This window comes from Synchiropus splendidus, chromosome 2 (genome assembly GCF_027744825.2).
Source record: "Synchiropus splendidus isolate RoL2022-P1 chromosome 2, RoL_Sspl_1.0, whole genome shotgun sequence".
NCBI lineage: Eukaryota > Metazoa > Chordata > Actinopteri > Syngnathiformes > Callionymidae > Synchiropus > Synchiropus splendidus.
The window spans coordinates 19,759,367-19,783,094 of NC_071335.1; the positions used below are offsets into that span (position 1 = coordinate 19,759,367).

General features: G+C 47.2%; 3 protein-coding genes and 2 non-coding genes across 6 annotated transcripts; 4 read left to right on the plus strand and 1 right to left on the minus strand.

Moving 5' to 3' along the window:
- The first annotated feature begins 114 nt into the window (after positions 1-114).
- ndufs8a (NADH:ubiquinone oxidoreductase core subunit S8a) lies at positions 115-3,141 on the plus strand. The gene is made up of 8 exons (XM_053857779.1): positions 115-209; positions 743-798; positions 1,128-1,193; positions 1,477-1,566; positions 1,776-1,884; positions 2,368-2,431; positions 2,508-2,636; positions 2,806-3,141. The coding sequence occupies exons 2-8, from the start codon at positions 756-758 to the stop codon at positions 2,935-2,937; spliced, it is 633 nt and encodes a 210-aa protein (XP_053713754.1). The 5' UTR covers positions 115-209; positions 743-755; the 3' UTR covers positions 2,938-3,141.
- Positions 3,142-3,458: 317 nt separating this feature from the next.
- LOC128754827 (zinc finger protein Xfin-like) lies at positions 3,459-4,934 on the plus strand. The gene is made up of 2 exons (XM_053857763.1): positions 3,459-3,765; positions 3,967-4,934. Exons 1-2 carry the CDS (start codon positions 3,618-3,620, stop codon positions 4,827-4,829), a joined length of 1,011 nt encoding a protein of 336 aa, XP_053713738.1. The 5' UTR covers positions 3,459-3,617; the 3' UTR covers positions 4,830-4,934.
- Positions 4,935-4,967: 33 nt separating this feature from the next.
- On the minus strand, positions 4,968-22,511 carry LOC128754813 (E3 ubiquitin-protein ligase DTX4-like). Of its 2 annotated transcripts, none has more exons than XM_053857741.1 (11): positions 22,253-22,511; positions 20,946-21,172; positions 14,440-14,654; positions 13,497-14,377; positions 9,654-9,715; positions 8,936-9,097; positions 8,357-8,418; positions 8,119-8,285; positions 7,911-8,064; positions 7,654-7,842; positions 4,968-7,413 (listed from the first exon to the last, which is right to left on the minus strand). In XM_053857741.1, exons 1-11 carry the CDS (start codon positions 22,315-22,317, stop codon positions 7,282-7,284), a joined length of 2,316 nt encoding a protein of 771 aa, XP_053713716.1. In that variant the 5' UTR covers positions 22,318-22,511; the 3' UTR covers positions 4,968-7,281. The 2 variants fall into 2 exon arrangements, with proteins under 2 accessions (XP_053713716.1, XP_053713718.1); XM_053857743.1 differs by lacking the exon at positions 22,253-22,511 and adding an exon at positions 21,391-21,832.
- Positions 22,512-22,866: 355 nt separating this feature from the next.
- Positions 22,867-22,939, plus strand: trnat-ugu (transfer RNA threonine (anticodon UGU)). Its single transcript has one exon. It is a non-coding gene; the product is annotated as a tRNA-Thr (tRNA).
- A 620-nt stretch (positions 22,940-23,559) lies between these two features.
- trnak-uuu (transfer RNA lysine (anticodon UUU)) lies at positions 23,560-23,632 on the plus strand. The gene has a single exon. It is a non-coding gene; the product is annotated as a tRNA-Lys (tRNA).
- The last annotated feature ends 96 nt before the right edge of the window (positions 23,633-23,728 follow it).

Below are 23,728 nucleotides of genomic sequence, written 5' to 3' on the forward strand. Positions count from 1 at the left end.
AAGCATTTCAACTTACGTGCACCAACCAAAGAAGTTACGAGTATAGTCAATATCAGACAAAATAAACCCGAAAAAGGACGTTTGTTTTCGTGTTATAGACAACAGGGGGCAGCAGCGGGCCTGGAAGGTTTATGCCCCGTAGAAGAAGAAAGATCCGGTGAACGGAAGGTCCGCTGTTCTGGTTCAGAAGGCCAAATAGCGACATTTCGGTGAGTTTAAACGGACTGATGTCGACTTGAGCCTGCCCGTGAACGCTTTGCTGCTATATATGCGAACAAAAGGAACCATTTGTTCTGAGCTGCCTCCTTAAAACGTTGCTCAAACCGGTGCGGACGACCTTCTGATGGGAAAGTCCTTGACGTCCTGCTACACTTGCTGCTAACAACATGGAGCTCCACGAGAAAAGTCTGTCAAAGTGTTGAGCAGTTCACCATATCATTGACTTGTCTTCCGCTTATATTGCATTGTATACGAAATACATGCTTCATAAATAACCTCGTTAATATGCGCCGCGCAGTAATCGCTGCAATATGCAGGTGCTACAGTAGCAACAACCGTGCAGTCACAACAAGGCGTTCTGTCCTCATTATGTGCATGTTTTGACAACTGTGGTGCGTACTTTGAACAGTTTTAAGACGCTGTTGAAGGCAGAAATGATGTTGAAGCCATTGTTGCTATACAGCTACAGAATTAAAGTAAGTTGTCCAACTGTCCACGTGATTTTTGTGTGTGTGTGTTCCAGCTTTAATCGAGTGATGGCTGCACCTTTGCGGTTAATTTACTCCGTCTCCAGGGCAGGTAAATTTCTCCTTCGTTTTTATCTGTCAGATCGTTATGTCGATGGGATTATCAAAGTCAAATGTGAGCCATTGATTCATCTGCTTTACACTCCACACCGGCCACTTTCACTTTACGACTATGTCTCACTCAGTTGTGTGTGGGTGTGACTGAAAAGGAATGGCTTAGAAATGAGTCTTTCAGAGTGACATGGAGAGGTTTGGAGACTAAAGTGAAGGAGACTTTGGTTGTGAGATTGGTGGCCAGTAGGTGGCTCTAGATGTCCTGCTGACAGAGAATCTGCACACAATTCATGGATAAGATGTCAGGCTTCTGTCGCTTCATTTCAGGAGCTGTTTCTGCGCGACAGGAAGCTGCCAGGTCCTTCAGTGCGTCTGCACACAGACAAGGATACAGTAAGTCTGACGCTCTCTTTCTGCTGTGACTTTCATTTGTGTCAGAATTGGACCTGTTTAACATCATGTTGCAGGTTTTGACCTGAACATTTGTTTAGAAAGGCGGTTCAGCGGTAAATATGGCTGGCTGTTGTTTAAAACCGTATACAAACTTGAGCACAAGCTCTGAATATCTGGCTACGTGCCGACATCCTCAATGCACTTGCTGATGTTGCATCTAGTCATCCCTCCTCGCGGTTTACAAAATCTTAATGGCGCTAAGCTCTTGGACTTGTGTTTGCAGAATATGTAAATGCACAGGAAGTTCCTGATGACCTGAAGTCCATCACAGACCGAGCTGCCACCACGCTGCTGTGGACCGAACTGTTCAGAGGTCAGTTTTGTTTCCTAATGCCAAACTTATAGACTTTCTCTATCTCATTTGAGCTGGTTTCATGGTTATAATGCACTCTCAGACACAAACTGTGTAGCTGGAGCACATGTGGAATCTGTGAATTGGAATCTGCATTTTGCCAAAATCTGTTTACTGATGTGGGACCAATTTTGGATGTGTACAAATCTCACAGTCAGGCCTCTCTCCAGGTTTGGGCATGACCATGAGCTACTTGTTCCGAGAGCCAGCCACCATCAACTACCCATTTGAGAAGGGACCTCTGTCACCGCGCTTCAGAGGGGAGCACGCCCTCCGCAGGTGAGCTTGGGAACTTCACCTTCCCGCTGGCCAGCCTGTCTTTGTAGACTGGGCCTGACCCATCAGCAGGATTGGAGTCTTGGATCAGACAGAAGTTTTTAATGGCTCACACTCATGCACACTAGGGTGCTCTATGCACCAGAGAATAGCTGAGCAACTTTACACTCATGAGTTAGTGGCATGTTCCAGAACATCTGCCTGGCAACTGAGTTTCTGAAGTCAGGTTATAAAGTCTCGACAATAACAGCTGGGTGTGATGGGCTGATGAGGCTTCATGAAACCCTTTCCTCATCTTCACTAGATGCCACACTCTCTCACGCTCTATAACCCTTGGATTTCAACGACTATTTCACTGGAACCTCACGTTTCATGAAGCCTCCTCAGCCCACCACTGAGTGACTTTTCCCACATCATGAACCCTTGTTGGACAACAGTCCAGATGTGGTCAGTGAACCTCTGATTCAAGCTGATGTTTCCATCCAGATATCCGTCAGGAGAGGAGCGCTGCATTGCCTGCAAGCTGTGTGAGGCCATCTGCCCCGCCCAGGTACACAGCCACTCACACTCTGAAGTCTTGGCCCCTTCAGTCCGCTGACCTCTCTCCTCCCCTCGCCTGCTCGCAGGCCATCACCATCGAGGCAGAGTCTCGCAGTGACGGCAGCCGGCGGACAACACGATACGACATCGACATGACCAAATGTATCTACTGCGGCTTCTGCCAGGAGGCATGTCCTGTCGACGCCATTGTGGAGGTGAGAGGTTCCTGTGCCAGAGTCGGGAGTTTTCCCATCCTTCCGAGTTCCCTCTTCTTTTGCTGTCCTTGACGCTCCTGAGCCTCTCCACATCATCCGGCCCCTCGTCTCTGGTGGATGAAGAAGCTCCACGTCTTTTTATCTTGACTCCTCTCCTGTCTTCCTTCAGGGTCCCAACTTCGAGTTTTCCACCGAAACCCATGAGGAGCTGCTGTACAACAAGGAGAAGCTGCTCAACAACGGAGACAAGTGGGAAGCCGAGATCGCCGCCAATATTCAAGCCGATTACCTCTACCGATAAACTTCACTCACACTCTTGTCCATAACTGTCGGATCCGCCGCTCAGGTCACCGTCGGCCGCCTCCTCTGTCCTGACGAATATTCCTCGTTAATATTGGGATTTTAGTGTTAGACAAGTGAGGCAGGAAGCCCAGGATTTTTTGGTTTGGTTTTGCTCTGCTGCTCTTTGTGTTGTTGCCATCCTGAATTAAACAACCTGTGATACACTTGTCATTGTGACGTGGTTTATTGACTGAAGACCCAAATTTGTCTGAGGAGTTCATGAGATCCATCGAGTCAAACATTTGTCTTGTATGTAGCATTTTGGTTTATAATTTCCCAGACGGACTAATGGTTCTGTCTCTTTTTTGCATAGAGTTTCCCGCTAATAATCTGTAAATATCTGTTTTTAGTGTTGGGTGCATTGTGTGCGGATGCTCGATGAAAGAAAAACTGCCCAGCAGAGGGCGGTATCACAGAAACAGCCGCTTTAAAATCTCCGAAGAAGAACTTGGGCGACTCGGACAGAAATCCGGCATGGCGCCATCTACATCCGGCGGGTCGTTTGTGTAGCAATGTTCGTTTATTTTGTAGTTTAATCGCTAAAACGGGTGAAATTGGAGGCTATAGCTTACACTGCTTAACAGCTTGTACGGTCAAGACGCGAACGTCAATTCGAAGGTGCGCATTATCGCCGGAGAGATGAATAAATTGGACGTTTTGAAGTCGCTGGTGAGCCAGAGACTTTTGGCGGCCGTGGAGGAGGTTTTCTCTCTGATAGAAGGAACCATCAACGATGTCGAAGCGGAGAAGCAGCGACAACTGTCGGAGAACCTCGTTAACCGCCCAGGTCTGCTCGTTTTTACGGCTCTTTTTTGTGTATGTTTTCTCTCTGCAGCATTTAACGTTAGGCGCGTTCAATGCGTCCGATTTTATTTTGAAGGATTAGCATTCAACTTCCTGTGAATATTAACGACTAGACTGTACTCCAAGAAGTTCTTAGCAGGCTGTGGTGGACAGGGAGGTTCACCCCTCTGTCTCTCCTCTGCAGACGTCCAACTTCCCTCGGTGCCGGAGGAACATTCGGGTCTGGACCCACAGCCTCCGCCTCACTTCAAAGAGGAGCTGAGTGAACTCTTCATCAGCCCAGGCCCAGTGAGAGTGAAAGGAGAAGAGGTAGGTTGTCCACCTGAGCTGGACCTCGTCGCGTCAGAACCGACGCCTGAGCTTGACCTTCCTGCGGAGGCTGACTCGAGCTCTGATGAAGAGGACTCGGACTCTGACGACTCTCTGGAGGAAGAAGCCGCCAATCACCAAGCTGCACATAAACTGTTGGGCTGCTCTCGCTGCAACAAGAAGTTCACACAGAGTCGGGACCTGAAGACGCACATGGCGAGTCACACGCGAAAGATGACCTTCCGCTGCTCGCTCTGTGGGAAGCGATACATGAAGAAGGCCTATCTGATCCAGCACATGGCCGCGCACAAGAGCTGCGAGGTTTGCCAGGGAAGACATGGAGTGGAGTGTCACCGGTGCCGGGGCGGAGCGGCGGCCGCTGCCAAGTCCTTCAGCTGCAGCGTCTGTGGCCGTGTTTTCCTCCAGAAAGGTTATCTGATCAAACACATGGAGCGTCTGCAGTTCCACTGTCTGGTCTGCAAGAAGAACTTCTGCTACCACAACATGCTGAAGAACCACTCCTGCCCCGGCAGACAGGAGCCAGGGAACAGCGAAACCTTCCCCTCGTCTCCACACATGCGTTCTGACGACGAGTTATCAGATGACTCCGACTCTTCTTCATCATCATCGGAAAGTCAAGACTTCAGTCCGCAGAAGTTGAGCTGCTCTCTTTGCCACAAGACGTTCTCCAGCAGTGCTAATCTGAGGCGACACGCTCGAGTCCACACGCTGGGCTGATAGGTCACATGACCTCGCAGGAGACGGGACAGGAAACCGGTCTGGTGGAGTCCACACACCTGCAACTCGCAATTTGTTTTCATTTTGTTCCAATAATAAAATCAACTTTCTGAACACAAAATAATTTTCAATCATTCTTTATTTTTCATGTATTAATCCGTCTTACTCAGACTAGTTTTAAAAATATGTACACTGGAAACTCCCACCTGTGACATCATCACTCCTGTCAGAAAAGGACACGCTCATGTTCAAATGGTAAACATTGCTGGTGAAGTTTGAAAACATTGACGACTCCAAAGCTGCACATGGTTTGTTTTGAGGAACTTTCTGGAAAAAAAAAATCACAATTATTCCCTTTTTTTATCTTAAACTATTCAAGGAATCACGGACCTGAAAACGTTTTTTTAATGTCCCATTTTATTCCAACAATGGAATGGAATGGAATAGCCTTGAATAGATTAGCAAAATCATCCCACTCAAATATGTCTTTATATTTTTTTTCCCACCCATTCACTTTACAATTTAGCAATATTTTGTTTACTTTGAAGAAAAAAAAATGTTAGCAAGTTCCTTGGTTCCAATTGTGAAGTAGATAAAAAATGCTGTAACAGAGTCTTTAGATGGAGTTTCCTGCAGCCTCAAAATGACACGATCAGTTCAATGAAAACAAGTTTACGGCCGCCCACTCGCCTGTGCAGAACCGTCGAGCTAACCTGAAGGAAATTCATAAAAAAATTCAAAGGCGTACCACTAATAATGAAACGCTAACTCAGCAAAACTAGATTTCAAGATATAAAACTCTAATAAAAGTACCAGACTTGGACTTGAGGGTGAAAACTGCAGTTATTGGAGTTTCATTAAAAATTATTCTTAAAAAAAATAAGAAAAAAAATCAGTTTTTCCAAATAAAAATAGTTGTTTTTTTTTTTAATTAATGAATTTATTTAGAATGCTCTTTTAAATTTTGTTGTACTTGACATAATTTTATTTAAAAAAAATTTAGTTCCTTATTATAGTTGGTTTGGTATGTTGAGTTAAAAAAAAAAGAAAAAATACATTTGAGGTAAAACATTAAATATTTTTTAAAGATACAGTGAACTGTATCTTTATCAATGACCGAAGATGAGGGTAATAAAACTGAAGCCCCCTCAAGTGAAGTCATGTCAAATGTTGGATAAGACGACTGAAACAGCCTAAACTGTCGGTATACACAGTACACAGCTTTTTAAAAACCGCACTCACACACCTCATAACATGGCGGATCACGCACTGACCCAACTCAGAAACTGGGCCGACCGTCGCGAGCGAGTCTGCGACCGCCCGCCCAACCCTGGGTTCCAGCTAACGTTCCACTCCTGTCGACCAAAGATCCCACTTTGGGACTGTTACGTATTTTCAATCACTGAAACCACAACTTCCCGTCAAGGTGATCAGCGTGTGTTCGGATCTTGCAGCGAGCTTATGAAAACATACCTCACGAGAATCGTACCAAGAACGATCAGACTCAAAACAAAAACAAAAAAAAGAACAGAATTTGGTCCTTTTTCAGTTCATGACCCAAGAAAGGGAGGAAACCACGAGACGTAAAAACGACGCCACAGCGTCCACCAGGAGGCTCCGAACTCTTGCTTTCTAATCTTTACTCAACGCTCCAAGTTTAAATCCGATGTTTCACACTGAAATCTTAAAATGCTGATTCAATGTTGACGTGAAATGCTAACACGCCAACGTCGCACTGGTGACTCAGCAACATTGTTAGATCATAGCACTTTGCTAACCACTGGCACGTGTTAGCATTTGAACCTGAAGATGCTCTGCAGGTATAAAAACTGAAGTTGGTGTTCAAAAGTTATTGTGTGTGTGTGTGTGTGTGTGTGTGTGTGTGTGTGTGTGTGTGTGTGTGTGTAGCATGGTTGTTGCATGTGTTGATGTAAGAGGAGCTGCACCTAGTTTAACTGAATTTTCTTCTGCAGAAGACTCTGACTTTGAACGCAGCATCAAAACAGTCTGGCGACATGTCGGGATGCCGCTGGTTATCGAGGGAAACCTCACAGTATCAGAAGTCCCTTGAAAATGTTGTCGGGTCAGTGAACGCACCATTTACTCTGTACTGTCAGCGACCCTGAACGCAGCACGGTCAAGATTTCAGTGTGAATGAGACTCGGATTTCATGTTTGTGGTGAAACTACCTGACCAGTGTCCTCTCTATCTTCCTTCATGTTTCCTTCTTCTTTCCCTCATCCTTCCTCATTTCTCTCTCTTTATCCTCCAGTTGTTCCTCGACCTTTGACCTTTCTTTCACTAACTGCTGTTTGGTCCGACTCGCTGGTGTTGGGACCTGCGGCTCTCCGGTCTCTGCTGGTGTCTCAGGTCACAAAATGTCTCTGTTCCTCTAAGTGCTGATGAAGGTCTCGGCCCGGCACAAACTCTGGTTCTGGTCCGCTTGCTTAGGTCACTTGTCCAGCAGGCTGTCGTCCTCCGTGATGCCCTGAGCTCTCAGCTCCTCCAGGACATTGTCCAGGTGACCCGGGTCCGGGAAGCCGTGGCCCGTCAGGTTAGAGCCGAACTCGGTCTTGTGGTGGACCTGGGGGGAAGGAAGAGGGGGTGAGCGTTGTAGTTTCTCAAGCACGTGAAGATGTTTGGTGTAGAATTTCTCAGTTGTGTGTGAGTTGTAGTGTTTCACAGGACTGTGCGTGTGAGCTGTGTTGCATGTCTGAACACTTGTCAGTCTCTTAGAACACAATTCTAACCACTCTTGGAGATGTCCCCACAAAGATAGCAATAGAAATGTGCGTTTGTGTGAGTGCGTGGTCCAGTGCGCCACCTCGTTCCAGATGACGGTGTCGGACTCCCCAGTGGTGCTGGACGTCCCCACAGAGAAGATGAGTCGGCGGTCCCAGGCCACCAGCAGCAGCCGCAACACCTTGCGTCCTTTCTCGCTGTCGGGGAGGTAGCAGTGTCGCGGGAAGCCTCGGGCGGTGAATGGCTTGCCTGGGTTTGGGTGTTCCGGACCCTGGTGGGACAGGTCGTGGGTCAAACTCCGTCCGTGGCTTCGAACGGAACCTGCGGCGGGACCCTCACCTGGATGCCTGGCGGGATGTTGTAGATGATGCGGATGGTCTTGCAGTCAGGGTGTCCCGGGAGGGAGTGGGGGATGACGTGGTACTCCATCTTCCCGGCTGGCTGGTTCCCCGTCTTGACCCCGTAGATGGTCTTACAGGTGGGACACTGCAGGCTGAGGCGGGACATCAGACTCTGCCCCAAACAAACGTCCACTCCAGCAACTCACCTCCCGTCCTTGTTGCCGTTGTTGTACATGGCCACCAAACACTGGAAATGGTACTGGTGCCCGCACTGGGCCAGACGCCCCACAGACTCAGCCCTGGAGACCGCGCCCACTCCCGGACCTTTGTAGCCCGACGGACCGGCCAGAGGCTCCATGCAGATGGTGCAGTCCTGGAGGAGAAACCGAGCTCAGACATGTCTTCCTTTAAGACAGTCAGACCAGCAGGGGGTGCTGCTCTCACCTCTTCAGGTGGACTCTTCACCTTCTGGAGATATTTCTTCACCACGTCCTCAGAGGTTTTACCTGTCATTTGAGGTTCAGGTAAACATAAACAAGACACTTTCCATTTATTTTCACCAAGCAAGTCAATACCAAAAGAGAAAACATCAATGAATAATTACACATTAAAAATATTGATAAAAAAATTGAACGCCATATTGGAGAAATAAAAATGGTGTGAGTTTGCAGTTCAATAATTGAATCATTTTAAAAGCTAGAGGGAAAATTGGGGTCAGGGGACTTCATTTCAAAAGTCATTAGAAACTGAAAAATATTGAGTCACAACATTTTGACTTTCATATCAAAGCCAGAGGAAGAAGCTGACAAGAAATTAAAAATAATAAAACATAGGCAACGTCACAAAATACGCCACTGTGACTGATATTGTAAAAATCGATAACATTACAGTACAGGTAAACGCTGAGGTCAGAATTAAAGAGAAAGTTAAAAGACTCAAGTTGAAAAAGTTAAGTTAAAGTAGTCAAGTTAAAAATATCAATAACCCACTGAGGTTGTGGGTGCGGGTCCCAGCGTCACTGACCTTTGCGGGTCTGCTTCTTGCTGGTCTTCCTGCAGCAGTGCCCAAGGCCCGGCACTGGCTTGATCTCGCTCTTGCTGACCGGCGGCGGGTGCAGGACCAGTTTGGGAGGTCGGGTGAGACACACGGGCAGAGCGGCCGCACTCATCAGGATCCCTGTGATGCCTGCGACACAACAGCACAACCTTCAGCTCAGCTACTCTCAGTGTGTGCTGGGGTTAGTTTGATATTTGTGTTGTGGGTCCTTTTGTTTTTTGGTGGACAAATGTGTGCATATTTGCCAGATGCATCTCATCAAGTATATGTTTTTCTCTTGGGGTCCATGTGTCAAGTGAACTTTATTAAGTGTGCGTGTGTTCTTGTAGGGTTAAAACTCCAAAATAACTGGGGTTTTAGTTTTGTTAAAAGTAAACATTAGCCATTTGTTTTAGATGGTTAGGTGGGGACCAACTCTTGACAAAACACTATTCTTGTGAGTACTATACAACACTGTGGGGACATGTGTCTGGACCCCACAAGGTTAAGCCTCAATTTGAGGATGAAGACTTCAAAATAAGTGGGTCATTATAACTGGGTATCAGTTTGGTTCAGAGTCCAGGTTAAAGTTAGCCATGTGTTTTGGATGGTTAGGTTTAGGGGGAAAGGGTTATGGCCATGAGAAACCTCACAATATCCCCACAAGGATAGAAATACAAACATGTGTGTGGGTATGTGTACTTGCCCGCCAGCGCTGGGTGGACTGGACTGGATCCATTGAGGTTCTTTACCGGGACCGTCGGAACGCTGCAACAGAAACACACAGTTGATCGCTGGCAGTGGTTTTGACTCGTAACACAAACTCACCAGCAGAAACTGACAACTGTCATCACACAACAGAACACAAATGCAGCAGCAGACCACAACTCTTGCGGCGTGTGTGAGAGTGTGATGCTAATCCCAAGTTTCCACCTGCTCAGTCGGATCAGTCTAACGGACGTCACGCTGCAGCCGGATGTGATTATTGTTGTCACACAAAACACGACCGTGTAAACACACACACACCTGCCTCGTGTCCTCTGTGAAGTCGCACATTTCATTATGACAAGTAATTTTGAGTGCATGCTTGTACCTGGTTTGTGGGGACCAATTAAAAGTGGGGGCATTTTTATTGGTCCCCACAAATCCAAGCCTCAATTTGAGGATGAAGACTTCAAAATAACTGGGTGATTCTAACTGGGTTCCAGTTTGGTTCAGAGTCCTGGTTCAGGTGAGCCATGTGTTCTGGACGGTTAGGTTCAGGGGGAGAGGTCCCCACATAGAGAGCAGTGCAGGTTTGCTTGTGCATAAGTAATTGTGTCTTCGACGTGCATTTGATTGACCTTAATAAGATTGAGCACAATGTGTGTGTGTGTGTTTTAATCCCACTCAATGTGCGTCTACTCAGGTCTGTGTGACGCAGACATGTTTACCTCTTGTTGTGTGGTGTTTCTGTGTGTGTTGACATATTGTGTGCACATGTTCTGAGCTGACTGAGTTGGAAGTGTGTGACTCGTATTTTGTGTGGGTTTGCGGATGCACCTCTCAACTCAACAGTAAACAAAAGCTTATGAGATGAAGCAGGTCTGGTCGCAGGTCGGGAGCATGTTCACGTCACACTTAACTGATGGACGCAAACGACTCGTCACTGAGTAGTTGACTTGTTGGCATAAGGGTTGTAGTGTAGTAAATATATTTGAATTTCAGTTGCTCATAATGTGTTGCCCCTTCATACTTCAGACATTTTGGGTCGCCACGGTTATGTAGCCGCAGCCATTCTTGTGGACAGCGCAAAGAGATGACATCACGACAAGTCGAAATGAACCCATTGCCGAATAATTCAATAGGAGATTATAGTCAACTTGTCGTTGCAGCCCTACACTGCAGTCACGTGAGAGTGACTTGTGATCCTGCAGCTAAAGACGCACAACAACCAGTCGCCCGAGTGCCCAAATGTAATATTCAATATCTGGACAAGAACGAGGAAACGTGACACGAGACTAACTCGGGAACTAGGGCAGCACTCGTCAAAGATCGGGGGAGGAGTTGGGAACCGAGTCTCTTGACCTAAAACATCTCCCGTGACCTCAGACCTCCTCCCCACCACACCCCCCACCCCAGGACTCCAGATGGACATCAGCTGGACGATTGAGGCGGTAGACAATGCGACACGCCCACAGACTGCAGCACACAAATGCACACTTGTTGAGGAGAAACGCCTGACAATTTTGACATGACACGGAAATGTGTCACCAGACGTGAGTGACTTCTTGGTAGATACTTGTACGCCGCAGAAAATGACAAACATAAAAAAAAAGATTTAAAAAATCAGACTGAGCCCATGTCTGACTTTAGTCTGGATAGGTTGTCGAGTCAGATATCCTTCGAGTTTTTCCTTCTATTTCAGGGGTCCTGTTTCACGGAGACCAATTCCAGGTTCCTATGCTTTTTCAGACTTGTTAATTTACCCAGTCAACTTGGAATTTATTTTCCCATGTCTGTATCCGGAGTTTACCAACCATTTTTCTAAATCCACTCCTGGCTTCCTAGTTCAACAGTAGTCCATGTTTACTTTCTCTTTAAGCCATTTTCATTTGCAGGCTCTTTTTTACTCCCAAGTCTATTTGGGAATCTTTAGTTTGAGTAGAATAACAAGTATGCCGGGCAGACAAGTCGGGAAACGATCAGACCGGTTCGCCTGTGACCTTGTCTTTGCTGAGTCGCTACATTTCGATAACATTCCAGGAGTAACCAAACATGCGCTCCTGAGCAAACACCCCCTCTCCGAGGGCGTGTTGATGAAACGTGCTAGAGACCTTCCTTGGTTACCTCATTAAGCTGCCTCCCCCAATCCTCTCGCCCACTGTGCTCGAGTTCCCATGGTCGGGGAGACATTCTCAAGTCTGTCAATATTTACCACCACGAAGTGTGTGTTTGTTAAACAAGCTCACAGCTGCTGTGTCCCAATGTTTGTTCTACTGTATCACAGCTTCCACCTGACATCCCAGTCTGAGAGGTTGGAGTCGCTGAGGATGTGGAAGTCTATAAACCTGCCGAGGCTAAACAGGACGCAGGATGGTGGGAAAGATGAGCCAGCAGGGGGGGATGGAAGAGCAAGCAGCGACGGGAGACGCAGCCGAGGTTTGGCATTGTGCTGCTAATGTGGCCCAGGCTCAGTAATCCAACAAAGGTTTCTGTGGAGACCAACAATGAAGGCTCGCAGGGGCCCAGACTGCAGAGACACGGAGGGAAGAAGCGGTGGAAGGAAGGGGGGGGGCAACCTAAAAATCTACATGTGAAAACATGTGACCTTGATTTGAAATTGAAAGTGATCATCTGATGGCATTCACTACACGCCCTACACTTCCTGTCGCTGGTTCAAGCTTCCGAGGGATTTAGACTTTCTGAGCGACTACTGTGTCAAACTCAGTGGTTCAGATGCTACTACAAGTCCGGACAGAACCGGGGGTCATTCAGCCTCAGATGGACGGATTGTACTTGGTGAGTTCCAACATAGTATGGTAGTGAGTACATGTATGCAGCCAGCGCTTGATCAGCCTTGTAATTACTAGCCAGACAAGCATGTTTGTTGCAGAAATCACCAGCTTAGCATCGTCTTGCCAAACAGCTACTTGGCTTGGATGTAGCTCTGCAAAGAGCACTAGCACCTAAGTTGGCTACAAGTGGCTTGCAAGTGGAACAGCTCCTAGCTGGTGTGGAACTGGACTCTGTGCCAAGCTCCTGTGGAACCTTCACTGAGCTTGTGTTCACACTCAGAACGGTGACGCCATTTGCACTGGATCTCAGAGACCTGGCAGTCAACAACCCATTGTGGGTCTGTGCACCAGGCAGTGTTGCACCATTATCGCGGTATCATGTGTAGTTTGCAGGGATCAAATATGCGCTTCAGCTTTAGATCGTATGTGATTCACTTATGCAGTCGTCTTAAAAAAATGATTCTGGGTTGTCGGCACGTCTTGATCCCATCACACCACACGTATTGTCGTCTCCACGGATTAGCTTCAGGGAGGGAGGTGCTGCCGACCCGAAGCCTTGCACTCGCCAGACCGCTGATTCCCACCCCACCCCACCCCACCCCACGCTGCACATCACAGATGTTCCTCACAGTTGGATCGGCTGACTTTTGACACACAACAACAACAACGCTCGCACAAAAGACAAACTTTCAGCTGTAACCAAAATAAACAGCAAAGAGGGTTGTTTCTTCTGAACGTGGGCAGAGATTGTGACTTTGTTTCCCAATGTGTTGCAGGACAAACACCAGTTCGACGGACAACACAAGCGTCTCATCCTGTATCGAATCTCGCACGCACACATGAATGAGTGTGAATGGCGAGTGCTACAGGCAGAAATGAGTGAACATGTTCCAACACGCCAGTCCAAACATGTTTATGAACACTGATGCTTCAGCGCACAACAAGTGAGTGTGTGAAACGTCAGCGTTGTTGCTGGATTTGACGCACGTGGTTGGAACCAGACGTACCAGTCGTAATTCTCTAATGGTTAAAGCTCTGATGTAGTCACTCACCCAGATGCAATCAGCGCTCTGGACTGGGCCATTGCGATCCTCTGCAACGCGGGTCTGCTGAGTCCTGCCAGACTAGATCTCTGTGGCAATGGGGCATGGCACACTTTGGAAGCAGAAGACGATGCACGTTGAGGCTTCATGACCACTGGCGATGGAGATGGCACCGGAGATGGAGGCGTTGTTACGCTACTAGCGGGCGTAACTAGCGTAGCGGTTGGCACCGATTCATTGGCGGATGATTGCGATGACTGCTTGGCTGGGATGGACGGAGGATTCTGGTTGGTGGACGGTGGCTGTGGTGGTGGGAAGGACGGAGGGGGAGGTCGGCCGGAAGTGGAGGAGATACCCAAGGAGGATGCGCCTGCGGTAAGAGCAGCAAGCGATTGGGCAAAAAGCTGGGCATTCTGTCTTGGTGAGGCAGTGTTCCTGGTGATGGCGAGTCCATGAGGCAGTGTCTGGTAGTAGCTAGAATTGGAGTACTGCTGCTGCCCTCGTCCTAGAGTGGCCGATTTAGACGGACTTAAGGGTTTAGTGGTGACTGGTGCTGGGTTTTTGGCACGCTGCATGGTTAATGAGCGTCTACCAAGAGTCTGTATCGCCGCTCCGCCTCCCATGTTTGTTTTCACACTGAAGACCAGCATGCATTGCTGGCAGGAGCATGGCTGCCCAAGAGCGGTGGTTGCTAAACCCCCATTGGTGTAAACAGATCCTCCGCTTACCATGCTGACCCCTGATACCCCAACCCCAAGCAGAGCACCAGTTAGCCCTCCACCTGTTCCCACAGTTCCTCCTTTAGGTATTGGGAGAGGCCCTGACACCAGAGGATAGGCCACGTCTGCCCTCCTCTGGATCCTTCTGCACCTTTGGCTCTGTCGGTTCACCTGAGATGGGAAAGACAATTAGAACCACACATAAAGGTGCAACCTCAAAACTTCACCCTCACCTGTGTCATGTTCTGAAAGTCAATGAGGTAGCAGAAGCCCAGGGGTGTGAGGTCCAGGCACTGCTGCTGCCGGCTGTGGGCTTGCTCGATAGTGATGGCCACCTCCGTGTCATACGGTGTCCATGTACCCGCATCGTTCTCCCACTCCCACTGCCAACCCTGCCCAGGGGCCGAGGAAGGGTCGTAAAAACTCCTTCGTACTGGACGGATGGTTCCTGCAAGGCAGCAAGTCGATGAGTCAGGATGTGTTCAAATGTTTAGATGGTCAGAATTTTTAGGGTGAGGACAGTTTTCCACACGCTGGGACCTTTGCACGAGATGATGTTGGGGGGTTCCAGCGTTCCGGCAGTGAAGAAGAGCAGTGTATGTAGCAGGGGACACACCTATATTATGCTAGCATCTGTCAGTGCTGGGTCAACACGTGGCTCAGTGTAGCGTTCACGTGTCAGTCTTCATCAGAATGAAAGGTAACACGCTCGGACATGCCCTCCGACTCAAATGAAGCTGGAATGAACCACGACTCAATTCGAGCGAACTTGGACCAACATGGGTGAAGAAACTACAAGACAGTGCACAAAGGCCTGGAGCAGGTGGGGGAAAGAGCCTAGCCATCTGGTCTTCATTGTTCTCCCCACTGAACCCCCGCCTCCCTCCTCACACACACATTCCCACACATAGAAGTCTGACAGGCAGGCAAGCACATGCAACGGTCCAGTCGTGCGCTGTTGGTTCAACCGCTTCTTCAATCATTGCAGAGCAGTGTGGGAAAGCACTTCCTGTTCCTGTGCAACACTGATCATCAGGGATGGGTGAGACCTTATCCTACATGATTTGCTGCTGAAAATGATCCCCATGATGAGAATTTCACATCTTGCTCTGAACACAGTAAACACCAGCGCATGGCAGCATTGGAGTTGCATATTCACTCCCCTTTTGCACACACAGATATGACGAGACCATGTTGGCGCCGTACTCTCTAGCCTGCGACAGTCATGGAGAGTCTGGCGGACTTAGGTTCACGACTTCAAATACAAGAAACTCTCAGTTGCATGGACGCACAACTGTGTACACACGTCTGCAACTGTTGCCTACCTGGGTCGTCCATTTGTAAAACATACTGAAGGGCTTGAAAGTAAAAATGCAGTCTTAATATTGCTGTTCAGCCAAAACCATCAGGATATGACTATAAGACCAAATCGACCATCCCTAATTGTGAACAAGGTCTCTCTCGGATTACAATTTTCTGCACCTCAGTCAGTGTGTCTTGCCAGTGCTAAACAGCTACCACCTTAGAGGAAGACGCCTCTGACACACTATAATCAACAAGGGACACAGTCGGTCAGCAGAAACTCTAGATAACAGAAATATTGTGGTTCTTGAAACCTCAATTAATAAAATAATTCCTAAACATGAAACAGCTGTTGCTGTCAACAGAAAGACAGAACTGAAACTCAAGGGCGGATTTCAGAATTGCTCTGCCATGAGGTCACTGTTTCGGGAATGTAATGACTTCAACAATGCGCAGTGATGACCCAAGGCCAAGGTCAGATAGATTCTGCATTGATGAAGCCGTGTTTGGCTCCATTTGCTTTTGTAGTCCTTTAGAAGATCCCTGAAACTTCCCTCTCCCTTACGAGCCCAAATTATGGAAGTGCAGAGGCCAAGTATTGTTTCGAATGGCTCACGGGTCTGTCTACTCCCATCCTTCCCTCACTTGTGTACAAAACCCAAAGAACTCCGCCACCTAAATAATCTCATCTTAAACCTTGAATATTCTAAGCAAGGGGTGTTTAACCTTCAAAACTAGTCAACAGAGGCGAGAACTACAAAATTGCCTATGAGGTCCTGACAGCGACCCGCCTCCTCCAGACAGTCCATTAAAAAGCACTTAGAGCTGTTTTCCGAGCCCCTCTTTGGGGCAGGACTATAAGTGCTTGAGACTCTCCTTCTCCAGTTGACTGGTTCGGTGTCGCCCCTTGTGAGTGGAAAAACTGCAAAGTGCCCCTTTAATCTGGCAGATTTGCAGAAGCACTTAACTCATTTTTCTGGCATCACAGCCTGCTCCGAGGGCCGACTTAAGCTCATCACATGAGAGTCAGCTGCCAGTTTGTTGCTGGGTGCTCCTCAAAAAGGCACATTTTCATGATGAACTACTGGCTGTCATCTGTTTATTCACTCGACCACATGCTTTGTTTCACTTGTGTGTTGCCGGACACACCGTGAGTAATGTCCCCCCGGGGGCCTCGTGGTAACCTGACACACAGAGTATAACAACACCACAGCAGAAAAAGGAAACTCCTCTGGACCTTGCCAGTGTTTGACGGAGATGGCAAGAGCGATTAAAGTTACCTATCTGGAACTGATCCGGGAAAAATCCTTATCACTGAGGTTTAAAATCCACACCAAGTCTTGCAGAAATAGTGCAGGACGCTGCTTAATGACAGGAGGAGATTGGACCGGGGTGACTGCGATCCCACACAATGCCGGCATTCATACTTGGAACGGTGACGCTTGTTGACCTGAAGGAGAGAACTGGCTATGATAATTCAAGGCTTTGATTTGCAACTCTGGTCTGTGAGTGGGAGCCGTAGCTCAAATAAGATTTGCTCTCTGTGATGAGCCGGCCTTTGCCAACGGGGGCAACTTCATGTGCATGAGGAGGAACTGCTTACAGTCAAAGGTAGGGGCCACATTACTCCATTCAGAACCATGGGACCCGAAACATAACTGTGACTAGTCTCTGTTGGGCATCAACATGGCACCCTATTGTTTTGACTTCTTAACTTCTGATGGATTCCCAAGTGCCAACTTTACATATCCTGGCCGGTAGTGTGCCAAATTTCAAGGTGTTCGCCTCACACATGATGCTAGCAGAACTAGCCTCTGCTTTGATAGGATTTGCACATTAGCACTTGCAAGAACGGATGGAACTACTAAGGCATCATGGTGACCTCACCACCACCATCAACATCAGGGATTACTGTGGTAACTCCAGAGACAAGAATTCAGTGATGACCACTAAATTCGGCTGCACACGCACCTCCTGCCTCCGGACAACACAGAAAAAGTGGTGTTGACCACAAACATGAGCTACTGCACAACTGTGGTCAGGTGCAGGGGCGTGAGTCTATTACGATAAGAGCAGTCCAGTCAGTCCATCCTTCCCTCACCCATGAGACAAGAACCGAAGACAGGTAAACTGAAGGATCTTAGCACGCACATCTCCAAGTCCAGAATTCCATGTTTGGTCTCTGTGGCTCAACAGTGACTTAATTGTCGATAACAAAAAGTCTTTGTATTGGATTAATCCAGATTAGTCAATTTATCATTTCAATTTTAATCCCAGGGTTTAGAAAACATGAGATTATAGTGGGATATGTTTTTGCAACAAATGGGGAACAAGATCATGATAATGACTTTCAACCGTCAACCATAACATTATGAACAATTACAGGTCAACTTGATGAAATCTGCTGGAATTAAGGACCATTAGTGAAATTAATGTGATTAGGCGACGAAAAAGCAACAGTGTTAAAAGTGATGATTCATAGATTTCCAAGCAACAGAATCAAACTCGACTTTCTCTTCCTAATCCTCTTCACGATCCTTCCATCGCTGAGCTACCTTTCATCTCTTTCATTCATTGTCTGTACTGTGTCGAGCCTTGAATGAGTCAATTCCCAAGAGTCTCGGCGTCAATTTTCAGGTTCAGAGAAGAGGCAACTGAAGGTACAGAGGAGATAAGGTGAGAAGAAAAAGATGAAAACTGATATGGAGATGGATCAAGTAGATCAGATGAAGAACAAGATAAAAAGATCTCGCAGGAACAAAAAGGATTCAATCGCACGCGGTGCAAGAGCGTCGATGACGTGAGGCTCCCACAGGTGGTTCCTGATAAAGGGCTAGATCAGCCTCTCCAGAGTGCCCTAACTGAAACAACAAAGTTGTCCTCAGAGACAGGCTGGTAGCCAGTTCTGAAAGGGGAATCACAAGACATTCCCAGGCCAGAGTAGATGGGGTGCCTTTCAGTTGGCCTCCATGCCCCACTGTAGTCCCTACCATTCTGAACTTACTCGGGTGTTGAGCTGGGACATTCGTGAGCAAAGAAGCTAATATCTGTACTTCTCAGTTTCTACATTCTATCTTCTTAGCACATACCATGGACCTCAGGAACAACGCACTTCCGTTCCACCCCAGGTCTGTCCCACTGACCTGGTTTGATGTCTATATGCAAATATACCAAGTCATTCCTCCACCCATCTCCCAAACAATCCAACCCCCATGCTCACCCCCACCTCCTGTCTCTCTGGAGTCCCACATCCCCCTTTAATACTGTGACCCTGACGCCCTGGGGCATTGTAGGGGTCTGGGAACAGCCTCCTTCAGCAGGACCAGCTGGAGCAACATGGAGCTCAAACAGCAGGATAATGAAAGCGCTCGACATTTTTAAATACCTCAGTGGCTGGATTATTGACAATTAATGCCAATGTTGGCAGAACGGAAACAAATCAAAGCTATTTATGAGCTGTAACGTTGAGTCACACTTCACGTTTAACAACTGCAACAAAGAGAGCAATAATTTAAGGAATGTCTCTAAGACTGCGGATCAAATGAGGACGACAAGTCCCGAAGTTAATGAAATCATAATACAGACAGTACAGACGTAGATTTGTGCTGCCTCGGTTTGTAGCTCAAGATTTAAGGTAACAGAGAGTGAGCTCACAACAACTGTTGCATTCATCTGATGCTAACATGCTGGATCATCATGGGTTGTGTGTAAGCATGCTATCGCCGCAAAGCACAGAATCCAAGCATAGGGGGTCCCGATGCTGCAAAAGCGCTAAAGAGATCCCTCTCTGTCCATCACTCTGGATCCTCCCAGTTTTGTGCTTTATCACATTCAATAACCTCAATTAAAAATGAACGTCAGTTATGATGATTGACCCCAAATATTTCTTCTGGTCTTGATCCGCACGATTAAAAAAAAAAAAAAAAACACATCAGCTCAACTTTCCAGAGAAGAGAGATTTTTGTGCCCACATCAGTCACACAAACTGAATGTCTCATGTCCAAACACTAGAGAAACAACCACCACATTAAACGCTGCGTGTAAATGTTACAAAGACTAATCAGAAACATCTGTGCTCCAGCTCTCCACTTCAGTACACACCACCAGTTTTCATCCAACAGCCCCCAAACTCTCCACCACAATCACATCTGGCCTGCAAAACAATCCCAGTAGTGAGGAGCGAGGCAAACATCCCAGATATCGCGCCCCTCCAACAACCACTCCTCCTGCACCCAAACCTCAGTTTTCCTATCTCCTGTGTCAAGAACCGAAAGCCCCTCTAGGCTTCTCACTCAGTGATGAAACTAAACACACGCGCTCGGAGGTCGTGGCTCTCGACATGACTCTCCTGGACGTGCAGCTGCTGTCTTCAGACGAGCTCTTCCAGCTGCCACAGATCATCAATTGCTGGAGCTCCATCAGACAACGTGTATGATGCGATCACAGAGAACACTCCTCAGGCTCACTTCATTAGAGCCGTTGGAGCAGTGCTGTTAGCGTGAGTGTGGATCTCTTTTCCCAGTGTTAAAAACAGGGATCTCAAACTTGTGGCCTGCTGGAGGTTCTGTTTAGTTCTGTGCACTGCCACTGGATGTCAAACGTTAGCATAGGCCTGACCTCTCACCAGGCCCACTTATGTCCAAGGTGAGATGGCTAGAAAACACTGTTCGATAATATAAAAAAAAAAAAAAAATCAATACCACAAGGCCTCTTGCCCCTCCAGTCGGGGGCCCGACACGTTGCCTCTAGTGGCCCTGCGGTCAATCATGTTTGAGGCCCCAGGTTTAGAACATGTCAAATTCAAGGCCAAGGGGCCAAATCCAGTTCGTTTTTGTGGCCAACTAGAAAGTTAAAGATGAATTGTTGGCTCAAAGTTCAAACTCAATCACTTTCAATCCATCTTGATGTGTGACACACAAAGATCGCAGTGTCAACAATTTGTTTGGATAAAGTTAAGGCAGGCGGAAGGGAATTTGTTGAGGGAGTATCAGGGGATAAATCAGAGCGGGAGTCTGCTGTCATACTCTGTATATGTTCCACTTATGGATGGAATATACATACAAATTTGGACCGGGATTCTGACTTGTAGTTTTGGACAGTTGAAGATTGAGTTTGACAGTCCAGATCTCATACATGCACCAAAGAGCTCGGATGCATTAGCAGTTCTCTCAGGAATCTTTGGAAGTTCGCCTGACAAGAATACTTTTTTGGTTTGACACTTCTGAGGGAACTGGACAAGCCAATGGGCGTGATGGTGGCGTGAAATAAGGCAACTGAAGAACAGCTATCAATGCCTCAAGAAGAACAATAGTACAACCAATCGATCTCCTGGCTTCGCTTCCCATCACTGGCAAGGAATGTCGAATACTTTTTGAGATGGGACCATGAGCGTGAGCCATCCTCGCCATGTATACCGTGCGTCCAGCAGCAGCCTCACCTGTGTCCTGTCTGAACTGGTGCATGGACTGGAGATCGATGATGTAGGGCGACAGTCGGTTGTCCACCTGGCCGAGGACCACGCTTCCTCCGCGGGTGTCTCCGCTCCGAATGGCCGCCTCTATTTGATGCGAGACGGCGGGGCTGTAGGGCCGCCACCGACCGTGTTCGTTCAGCCATTCCCAAACCACCACGGCGGAGGACAGGAGCATGTTATTACTGTTGGCCCTGTGGACGAGAATAAGATCCAAATCACGTCTTTGTTCGAGAACCGTGTTCCAGAGGCGGACGGCACCGGGCTCCCGAAGCCGAGGCCACACGGACTCACGCGGGTTATTGACGCATATATTCATGCTTTCGCTACAAACCAGCCCCGTGTACTGAACAAATAGAAGCATTTGAGTTGAGCAATAAAAGCGGACGGCGTCCGTTCAGACGAGTCTTACATGTAGCGGCGAAGCTAACGCCGGGAGTAGCCAACACATTCCTTTACGAAGACCCGGACTCCTCGCATGGTCAGTCGGGGACGCAAATCACGACCCTCGTTCGTCAGTGATTCAGTACCAGGAAGGGGGAAAAAAACGTCTTCAGAGTCCGGTGCTTTTGTTTGACTCCATTAGTCGCGAGCGTGAAGCCCAGACGTAGCGGCGGGTCTTCAGCTCCAGCGGTGGCGGCGGGGCCTCTGGTGAAGGTCCTCGGTTGGAGCCGACAATTCCGGCGTCTTCTTCTTAAACACAGCCGAAAACTGCAGCTCGGTCCGGGAATAGATAGAAGAAGGCTGAGCGTGTTTTCCCCCAGCAGTTGTGGGCGTAGCAAACCGTCATGTTGGGCGCCACCTCAGTCCGGACTCCTCGGTCGGAGAACCGGTCCAGCGGGTCTGGAGCCAGGAGCTGCTCTCCCCCGCCGATTTATTAGAATGGCATCATTTCAAATGAAAAATACAAATAAGGGCCATAATCTAAACCAATAAAATCCTGAGTGAATTGATTTTCGGCACAAAATAGGCAATTTGTCCTCTATTGTTTACTTGTAAATGAATAGATATTAGGCACAAGATACTCGTTTAAATTGTTTCATGATCAAAACTTCAAGTGTCTCACTTTTGTCTGAGTTGTAAAGGATAATGGAAAGAAAAGCTATCTTAAGACAAACAGATGATTTAGAATTGAAGGAATTCCAATATGCTAAGAAGAGCTAACAAAAGAGTTTGCTGAATAATGCGCCAAGACGAGTCATTTTGAGACTTTAAACACGTAGAACACCACTGTTTTCCCACCGTAAATAAACCATTTTATAAGTAACTTTTACCTGTTGGTGTGATCTTCTGGGTCCTGAGCCAAGACTTTCGGTTGGGAACCCAGAAACCCCTTCATGAAGACAGAAATGACTTGAATGGTCTCGCCTCCTTCACCATGGCTCCACAATAAATTATCTTTCCTCCGGAAAAAAAATATCCGGATCCGGGAATTAAAATCCCAAATGTGGCGAGAAGGGACTAAAAAACAAAACCATTTTCACAGGAAAAGCAACGCTATCCTTTCGGGTCCATCTTGACTCGGTCCTGCAAACACTGAGGCGACATGAGAGAAGTGGGGCCCCACGATTTTGGCCCCTCGCCACGCCTCCAATTCCTTTCACGCTGTGCACAAAGGGGCTTCTATGATCGTTTTCTTGACACACCTTCATAGCTTCTTAAAAAACATCATACATCCAGATTATTTAAAATCTATCCATGCACACGTTTCGTTCCTGTGATTTTAAGTAAGAAAATAAAAAGGTAAAAAAAAAAAAAACACTTTATTTTTCCAAAAATGATCCCTTTGCGTCCCCTGCTGGACAAAAGGACAAAGACCGTTCAATGTGACTGGGAAATCCCGGTTTGACATTTAAAGCGATCCGTGTGGCCGCCGACAGTATCGCAGGGCTCCATAGCTCAGGGGTTAGAGCACTGGTCTTGTAAACCAGGGGTCGCGAGTTCAAATCTCGCTGGGGCCTGCGCAAAATTTTGAATTTTTTGCGTTATTCTTTGTCATGTTACAGTACATAAATACTAAACAACTGTTGTCGTTCTTAGTGAAACACCACATTAAATTCCTCAGACTCGACTCTCATAATAATGACTTTGATAACAGTAAATAAAATATTCACATTTATGTATTTATGTATATACACATATACATTTTAATGGAAATAACCTAAACTGAATTGTACTCTGAGCATCGCTAAGGATTATCGGCAAAATCGTTCTTTTATCGAGGCCAAAAGGGAAGCGTGGCGCGAGGTTTTCCATTGAGAAGAGGAGTTTAAATCAAGCAGTTCCTGCTGTCTAGCATCTAAAACCAGACAGTCACGAGCATAATTCTGATTTTGAGCTTGATAATATGGTTCTGACCGAGCTCTGTCAATAAATTGAAATCATTTTCATTCAAATAATAATGAATAACAATGATAAGCAAGTCCAGCCGGCCTTCAGGTGAAACATTGTCATTGCGGTTTAAACAATGATGTCCATGATGATTACGTTTATAAGTCGCGTTATATACAGAAGTCCACACTCATGCGCATTTTGCTGTTGGTCACCTTTATGACGTATGCATCTGTGTCTACCTTGCAGAGCCCGGATAGCTCAGTCGGTAGAGCATCAGACTTTTAATCTGAGGGTCCAGGGTTCAAGTCCCTGTTCGGGCGTTACATTTTTCTTCTCCGTTTTATTTTTTTGCACTAACATGTCTGAATATATTTTTTAATCGATTTGAATTCTGTACTGTATTCTATGACAAGAAA